The sequence below is a fragment of the Galleria mellonella genome, unplaced genomic scaffold, assembly GCF_026898425.1.
Source record: "Galleria mellonella isolate WM207_F2 unplaced genomic scaffold, CSIRO_AGI_GalMel_v1 utg65, whole genome shotgun sequence".
NCBI lineage: Eukaryota > Metazoa > Arthropoda > Insecta > Lepidoptera > Pyralidae > Galleria > Galleria mellonella.
The window spans coordinates 9,518,871-9,528,702 of NW_026442138.1; the positions used below are offsets into that span (position 1 = coordinate 9,518,871).

Consider the following 9,832-nt stretch of genomic DNA (forward strand, 5'->3'; position numbering starts at 1 on the left):
TTCAGACGACTCATATAATTATAGTAAAAATTAAATTAAATTATTTCTTAAATATCTGCCATGTATGTATGTATAGATATCGTCAAGTTACAACTGTACATATATGTCTCCACCTTAAATACCGATCGTTAGAATAATATTTAAATTACTACTACAATTTACTCCTGACTTCGTTCACGTGACCGGGGTATGTTGATTGACAGGTATATACAGTACTACATCCTTTATCTCAAATAGTACTTACTTTAACAAAATAAACAAAGATTGGTCGCGCCATGAAACCGCCAAAAGGTAATAAACAAACAAACTCACTTTAACTCATTTATAAAATTTGTAAGGATATAAGTATATTTAAAATTAAGTACGTTATATAATATTCACATTAGTTGCATTAATTGTCACAAGGCATAACAATTAATTACTGTCTCCAAATTACTTTCAAACGGTTATCTACCATTTTACGATAGGGCTCACAAAATGCCTATCGTAAACAAATAAATTAGAGTTAAACAAACATATTAACTCAAACTATCAATTAGAAATAAACTTTGATCACCATTCAGTAATTGTTATATGCACGTTCTTAAGTAGTGTACATTATGTATCTATGGAAATTGGGGAAACTGATTGATAGTAATGTAGGTATGTTAGGAATATACTGTACAGGTACAAACAAGTATTGCTAGAATGCTCCAGTCGACACTTAGCTAATTCAAATTGAACAGTACTGACTTTAGAACAGGTGTTTTGACTAGGTATTGTTTGCTAAACATATTTTTTATTTAATCAAGGTAAAGTCCGGTATACAGAGGATGTATGGTGATTGGTGAAACATAAACTCGTGTACCAGTGGTGTGTCAGAACGTGGTATTAATGAGCATTAATCTTGGATCATCGGGAACCCCACCATATCCGAGGTAAATCAAACTTTTTTATATTTAATTATATAAAAAAGTTTGATTGATAGTAATGTAGGTGTGTTAGGAATATACTGTACAGGTACAAACAAGTATTGCTAGAAAGCTCCAGTCGACTCTTAGCTAACTCAAATTAAACAGTACTGACTTTAGAGCAGGTGTTTTGACTAGGTATTGTTTGCTAAACATATTTTTTATTTAACTTAAAGGTAAAGCCTGGTATACAGAGGGTTTGGTGAAACATAAATTCGTGTGCCAGTGATGTGTCAGGTCCTGGTACCTACTAAGGAGCATCAATCTTGGATCATCGGGAACCCCACCAGACCCGCGGTAAATATTTTTTTTTTATATTTATTTATATAGATGTATAGTTCCTACTGCAGTTTTTTTTTTATAGGTGATAATGAAATAGTAACCTCACCCGCGCTATCGGTTTACACCAGCGGGGTACCAGTGAAGGATGATAAATGAGGATATAACATGTCAGTTAGCCCATCGTGACGAATTCAACGAGAATTGTTCACGATGGTTTCCAGGGGGAACCACGTAGAGGTTGACTGATAAGGCATATTGCTAGCAATGGGGCTGTCGAACTCCATTGCTAACAATCCCTTTCTCCCCTCCTACTGCAGTTACCTACCCATATGTATGTTTTAATAATTGTTTTACACTTAAATATTCATATAAGCATGTTATAATAATACGTTGAAATAAATATATGTCTAATAAATATAACCTAAGAAAAATAGAGTCTACTTTAAGGAAATCTATTATAGTATTTATTATATATAAATGACAAGTTATTAAATGTAATTGTAAATATACTCGTAACTAAAGATTTCAGAAGTACGAAAATTAAAGCAATAGACCACTATTAATTGATTTATCAAAATAAAACATACTTATACCAACTTTTAAGTTAGACTTTCAGAAATTAAAAGTGTAAACTGCTTTTAATGCTATTAGTACAGTAGTTTCAGACAAACAAAGTTACTAAAAATCAAAACAATACAATATTTTTGACTCCTATTATTTTAATTTAAACCACTCATATAATTATTTCTTAAATATGTTCAATGTATGTTAAGTTACAACTGTAATGTATTAGTAAGATGTATATTTATGCTATTCAATATATTCAATATTGCTAAGTATTCTTTTATTTTAATTCTTTTAACTGGTTTAACCTAAATAAATAAGCCTAAGGCCGACGGGAGGAACGCGCGTCGCGGCGTCGCTCACGCCACCCTTAGCGGCACATTTCGTAGGTGTAGCGTTACGAAATAATAGAATAAAATAAATAAATTATAATGTTTATTGTTATTACCATTATAATGCTTCGTAGGGTAGTCAGAGGCATATCACTGTTATGTACTAAGTAATTTTATAATGCAGCTTGGAATTCAGTATACAACCGATTGTGTCCTACAGCACTATGATACATAAAAAAATGTATGTTGTTTTCATGCTATTTCAATTTGATTTAAATTCAATTGTTTTGTTTTCCAGACTTTTTACAAAGGTCGTCTGCTTGGGCACCATTCTTACGTACTCGAAGTGCAACCCTTGGAGTAATAAGGTGAAGACAACGAAACCAGGGCTTATTATTATTATGACAATTATGTTGAGATACTTATGTGTAAGTATATAGTATATTGTTCTTATATATAGGTATATATGTATATGTAGTGTATATTGTTGTGGTATATATCTAATTTGATTAATAAGTGCTTATCGCATTTGTGATTTGCTGTTCATCTCATCTCAAACTAATTTAAATATACGTATTTATAATACGTATGTTAATTAATATATAGATATCAATATAAACAGCGTATCAATTTACGTATATAAGTAGGTATCGACGTGATTTCATATAGACTCAGATAAAAATTATTAATCTGATAAGACACAACCCAAACAAAAAAATCTATATGTACTAATCAGGAACTTTCTGAATGATTTGTTATGTCACTGCTTACTTCCGGAGTAGCGAGTGTTGCTTTATTATTAATCGACTTAAAAAAAGGAATATTATATCAATTTTAATAAATAAACTCTGTATTTGTTTAGATGTATGGTATCATATCATCGTCCATAATAAAACGATTTATTGTTATTTAATCTATGATAGGTAAGGAAAGCAATTTCTATTTCTAAAAAAATTAAATACCATATAAATAAGTTTATTATTTTATTTTAAATTATAAACAAGTTTAATGTTTATTTTGTAATTTGTATTTAAGTCACAATTGTTAATATGAAATGAAAATATTAACATGAAAAATCATATATTACGACATAATCTATCGGAAAAAACTCTATCCTAAGTTAAATAAAAAATAATTATAACTAAATTAATTCTTGTCATTTTGAATTTTTACGTAAAGCAATAAAAGAGAGTATTGTTAGACTTAAAACGTTTGAGTCATTGGTAGTTAAACAAACTATATGGGTAACCTACATAATACCTATAGATATACAACTAGGCTGAAAAACATTTTAAATTTTATTAAAATAATTATAAAAGTTTTTTCGTCTAGTGTAGATATAATTTAGTGTAATGTAGGTAATGTAGGTAACATTTACCTCTAAATTTTTACTCGTTGTTCAAATATTAGTAATTGACGTAACAAAATTAAAATAATATATAGTTTAAATACATGGCTTTCATATATAAAATACTGGGAAAGCAGGAAAATATATTTTTCAACTTTGAAAGGACTATTGTAATACGTATACTTATTAATAGTCATTATCTTTGTACCTATATGTAGATTCATTTAATTCACTTTCTATTCAAATACATACCTACCTATCTATTAGATACTGCATCACACATACTTATCTAAGTTTCATAATAAGATTGAAATCTCTTTAGCGGTCACGATATTCGATATAACCTTTTTACGTAAACCTCGAGACAGACGAAATTCGACGCTCTACACAAGCACACATTCAAGCTAACGCACTTATGATTATTCCATGTTTTTATCGTTGCGAGCTGCGGTATTATTAGCGTTGGAAAGGCGCGAGCGGAGCGAAGCTTGACGCGCACGAGGGGGACGGCGGGGCGAAGAGGAGGGGAGCGGCGCGGGGCACGCGGGGAGGGAGTTCGAGAGATGTGCGCGCAGCTCACCCGGGGCGGAACCGGGCCGACTCCGCCTCACTGCCTGCCAATAGCTTGCGAGGTGGTGGGGCGCTCGGGCCCCCGGCTTCTATTTACTCTTTCAATCAGTGCGAGTGTTTGCCCCTGGCCGGCGTGCACGCGCGGGTGATGCGCTAGCCATGATCTCGCAGAAGCTCTCGTACGGCGACGTGCCGACGTCTGCGTCGCTGTCCTCGTTGTCTCCGGGTCTCGCGCCACATTACGTTAATGGTATGGGATGCATGCCAACGCAGCCCTATCCGAATCTCTACTCCAACAACATGGTTGCTGGCGGCTCGTGCATGGGCTCCCCGGGCGTCGGATACTCGCCGCCCAGCACGATGGCATCCTGCATGGGCGGCGGTGGAGCTGTACCCTACGGATCGTTACCGCGTGAACAAGAGGCAGCTTCACCCACTTCAGCACTGCAGAGAGCCCGCAACGACAAGACCTACCGCCGTTCGTATACACACGCAAAACCGCCATATTCTTACATATCTCTTATTACGATGGCCATCCAGAATAATCCATCGCGCATGCTCACACTCTCGGAAATCTACCAGTTCATCATGGACTTGTTCCCGTTTTACCGACAGAACCAACAACGTTGGCAGAACTCGATTCGACACTCGCTCTCTTTCAACGATTGTTTCGTGAAAGTGCCACGCACTCCCGACAAGCCTGGCAAAGGTTCTTTCTGGGCCCTACATCCCGACAGTGGTAACATGTTTGAGAATGGATGTTTCTTGAGACGCCAGAAACGATTTAAAGACGAAAAGAAGGAGTCGATAAGACAAGCGCAGAAAGCGGCTCACGGACACGGTCACCACGGCGGCTCACATGAAAAACGAGGTGAGCACGCACACGAAAAGACTTCAGGCGCCGGCGGTGGCGCAGGAGAAGACAAAGAGATGCGTGACGATATCTTAGCGCAATTGCACGCAGGGCCGGAACTATGCCTGCCGGAGCATACGCCGTTGTCGCTGGAACATTACGCTCAGCTAAAACAGGAGCCACAGGGATACGCGCCGGCGACTCACCCATTCAGCATTACGCGGCTGCTACCAGGCGCCGACACGAAGGCTGACTTGAAGATGTACGACGTTAACTATGGATACGGGCACACGCCGGCGGAGAACTACTACCAGTCGCCGTTGTACCATCACCACCATGCGCACACGCAGCCGCCCTTGTGACAATACCCGTTGGCGTAGGCGTCGCGCCGCGCGCCCGTCTGGACCGCGCCGCACGATGCCCCCGCCGCGCCCTAGCCGCTGATGTAAGTAACAGAAGGCTCTGGTGCAAAGACATTATCGAGTACTCCCTAATCTCATGTTGATATTGGACTCCGTGTGAGCGTTTTGTTTTTGGTGATATTCTAGTAGGGGTGCCACCCGTCCGAAGGGTTTGTGTATATTTGTAAATATTTACAATGATTTCCAAATGAGTCCATACTGTGTGCGTTTTAGTAGGTAGATGTTTTAGTGCACGATGGACGCGGGTCGTGCTTCGGGCGGTTATGCGAGATACGCCTATATCGCATGTGGAACTTTTACGAAAGTGTCCTTTATAGTCCTTCGATTTGTTGTTTGAGTGTCAATTGTTGTTAGAGCTTAAAAAATTGATCATTATCGTTTTTTAAAGATATTAAGCAAAAGGTAGACAGTATAGATGATTTGCCCGCCCAAAATAAAGTATAATAGACGTGACATAATGTGTGATAATTTGCAAGTACAATTCGATCGATACGTTGCTTTTATCGGTGCTTTTATCTACGCATTATGTTTAGATAAACTGTTTATTTGTGCAACGCGCGCGTTGAACTCTTTTTTTTACATAAAACAGAAAATAACATTTAATATAAGAATTTAATAAAGAAAAATTGACTGATATCGTATCTGCTACGACTATCATAATATTTCATCATCATCATTATTTTAGCCATTTATTTTTATTTTTTTTAACATATCAATTATATTTATTTAACCAAAAAAATGGCAGTAGTTATTTCAACCGTTTTATTATTAATAAATGAAGTAATCATTATTATTAAGTTACTCTTCATAAAATGTATTCATATTCATTATATATGTATATATATATATATATATATATATATATGTATATATATATATATATATATAAAAAAGTTTATTTAAAAATGCATATTTATTTATTGGTAACACAAAATAACCATGCTCCAAACCATTTATTTACACGTGCTCTTCGCATATATATTTATCCGTATTTCAGTGCATAATCCATTTCTCCGGTGATTGAGTTAAGTATTTATTTTACTGTCCATAGTCAGTGCCGTTTTTTCTGCTTGCAGATGCATAAAAAGAATGTTATTAATTTAATATTTGTAATTATGAAGGTAATTTTTATCGCATCCAAAGTATTTTTTTTACACATATCCTCCTTACAGCTCCTTCCGTTAGACCGCGTTCAAAATTGAACGGCTTGAATTATTGATGATCACCACGTTACTGTCCGACTAGACCCACTGAAACTGCGTAGAGATATTGCATCTCTGTGCTCTCTTCTTCTCTTCTACCGAATTTATCATGGGAAGTGTTCGAATTGATACCTACTGCTAATTATAACCCGCCACAAACTACAGTTTCATCCCTCAACCATCCACCGTCTGGATGAGTGGCGGTCTTCCACAGTGCGTTTTACAAGACACGTTCCTCCACGTACAACCACTATTTGGAATTAACTTCCAGTAGCAGTATTTCCGAACCGATACGACATTATAACCTTCAAGAAAACAGCATATTCCTTTTTAAAAGACCAAAGGCAATGTTTTTGGTGTTGTATGCGATCATGGGCGGCGGTAGTCATTTACCATCAGGTGACGATGCCCCCTGTGTTATAAAAAAAATATCGCTCACTTTTATACTCGTAGATTCTTTTAAACACTCCATATTTATTGACGTAAAAATTCTTTTCAAACTTTAAGCCTAAAGTGTATGAATTTTGCATATATATATACAAGTATATACTATATATATATATATATATATATATATATATATATATATATATATATATATAAGTATATACTACACAGTTTATTTAATATTTGTACAAAATTATCAAAATTTTATTATTTTCTTCAATTTATTTACTGAACTCTTTATTGCACCAAAACATAAAAATAAACAATGACATATAAATAATTCAACTGAAATTATTTTCTTCAATCATTATTGTTTATTTATATTCTGTAATAGTAGTAACTAAGTGAAATAGCCTAGCCATTTATCAGTTGTGATTTATCAATATTTTATAATTACATACAAATACGAGTACAAACATTTTCAATGACTTAAAGGATAAATTTTGCAGAATGCTTTTTTAATAAAATTTTTACGTTACATTTTCTTCGTCTATCATTCAGTATAAGAGTTTTATTATAAAGTTTTTTTATTATTTTTATGCCTTTACTAGATGAAACTTTAATTATTCCTCTCCATTGTAGGACGAGATTGAAGAAGAACTTGGATTAGATTGTTATTTACCTATTCCAACAACAGTTGACACTCAAACGAATATATATTGACGAAGTGACGTCATATCGTGGACCGTTGAACAGTGCAATGTCTTGTGTAAAATGTATATAAATATATTATATACTTAGATAGGCGAAAGGAATTATAGTTCTGTCATCGACCATCGCATTTAGGAGTTTAGTTAAGTTTTGTATATATAGACAATAAGATGTATACAGTGTGCCCATGGAACAATTACATAAATACACAGTTCGTCTGATGAAGGTTTTTTCCTAAATTTATTTGTATTATTTTATATTTAAAAGTGATAGCAAGTAGCTGAGAGAAAAATACAATTTAATTAGTTCATTATACTTTTTTTATGTCAATTGTTTTCTGGGCAACCTGTATAAAGACTTCTAAATAATGGTGTTTGGTGTAAGATAGGTTCCTATCTATGCTTCTGCACATTCCATTCCAATATATATTTATATGCAAGTGTCAATTTAGCATTTTATTAAGAACTGAATATGTTTGGCAAGCGTATAGTCTAGCTTTATGTACTACAGATTTAAGAGTCGTTTATTTCTATTAATCCCATTTATTATTTACAAAATTGATATTCTGTAACGTATAAAAATGATAATGATATTCGTAAGTTAATTACTATGCCTATGAAAAGATAGAATATTAATAATTTTCATTTATGACCGAGGTACATATATTAAGGGAGAGTTTGTACAAAAGTCGTTTGCTTGAGTACCTCTGTCCCATTCGTCTTTCAACCGTAAAGCAGTTGTGTTTGCTAACTATGTTTCGGTTTGAAGGGTGGGATATGGCGTGAATTTACAGGGTACAGAGGAATAATACCTGAGTCCTTAGGCATGGCAACGCATGGGGGGTATCATGGGCGAAACAGTATACTTTTTTATACAACTTAGAATGGCAAACAAGCTGATGGCCCACCTGATAGAAAGTGGTAACCGTCGCCTATAGACATGAGCAGTACCATGGACATAATAGAGTATACTGTTTCGCCCATGATAACCCCATGCGTTGCCATTCCTGAGGACTCAGGTGTTATTTCTCCGTACCCAGTAAATTCCCGCCATATCCCAACCTTCAAACCGAAACACAGCCATGCAAATACAACACAACAAACTCTGTTATGTCCATCACACTGCTTGTGTCTATAGACAACGGTTACCGCTTTCCATCAGGTGGACCGTCAGCTTGTTTGCCATTGTAAGTTGTATAAAAAAAAACAGAAAGCTCAATTATTATTATTATTATAATGAAATTTATAGGAATTAATTACCCTTTGATTATCTATTAGTTTGAGAACATTATCTACAGGACATTTAGATTAAGTAATGCGTGTATCAATAAGGCCTACACAGACGTGACACACCATTGTACCTACTTGAGTGCGGATTTTTTATTTGCTGTTTAATATAGACAAGGTAGTATTTAACCAAATTTGTTCTATGGTATAATTATTACCTCCCGTTTCTTCTGAAATGTATAATTTAGACGGAAAAAATAATGCATTATGTGACAGGAAAACAATATAAACTAATGTCAAGTGAGACTCTATATTTTAAAACTAACAAGGAAAAAAGTGTCAAAAAACATACATCAAAATGAATATAAAAATACAAATATATAAAAACGTTGATTAGCCAAATTGCAAGCAATATGTTATGTATACATTAATGGTTACTCAGACATCTACAAAAGTATATTTTATATATTAATCACATATATACTTTTATATAAATGTATATATTTTAGGCATGAACAAGTAAATCTATAATATACCTAATAAGGGTATGTTTATTGGGAACGCAGTGTAATTTACCGATTAAAAATATATGCGACTACTGTCTTATACCTACACAGACTTAAGAACGTAGAGAGCGTACGTAGAGAGAAGAACTTAGAAAACGTACTAATTTTAGTCAATTGTGTATGCGTTGTGTATTGTGTGTATTAATTTACTAACTTCATGAAACTTCACTACTAAGTGCAAGTTTCTTATTATAAGACGAGAATTATTGTTAAAATGTCGGTCAGACAATTTAGTATAGGATTTTATATCGAGTTTTCATTCGTTTCCTCTAGTGTTATGACCTTTTTTTCTTTAGTCGTCTCCTTTAATATCCAGGAGATGAAAAATAGCTAGTAGTGTCACTTTGTTTTATTGCTCCGTCATTATGAAAACAAGTACTCTATTTTCAGTGGGCAAAGATACAGTTTTGAGTGATTTA

General features: G+C 34.6%; 1 protein-coding gene across 2 annotated transcripts; it reads left to right on the top strand.

The window, feature by feature from the left end:
* The first annotated feature begins 785 nt into the window (after positions 1-785).
* On the top strand, positions 786-8,067 carry LOC113517142 (silk gland factor 1). Of its 2 annotated transcripts, XR_008253530.1 has the most exons (4): positions 786-917; positions 1,127-1,247; positions 2,427-2,556; positions 7,553-8,067. XR_008253530.1 is itself a non-coding variant. In XM_052900515.1 (2 exons), exon 1 carries the CDS (start codon positions 4,206-4,208, stop codon positions 5,259-5,261), a length of 1,056 nt encoding a protein of 351 aa, XP_052756475.1. In that variant the 5' UTR covers positions 4,052-4,205; the 3' UTR covers positions 5,262-5,344; positions 7,553-8,067. The 2 variants fall into 2 exon arrangements, 1 of the variants encoding a protein (XP_052756475.1); XM_052900515.1 differs by lacking the exons at positions 786-917; positions 1,127-1,247; positions 2,427-2,556 and adding an exon at positions 4,052-5,344.
* Positions 8,068-9,832: the final 1,765 nt, after the last annotated feature.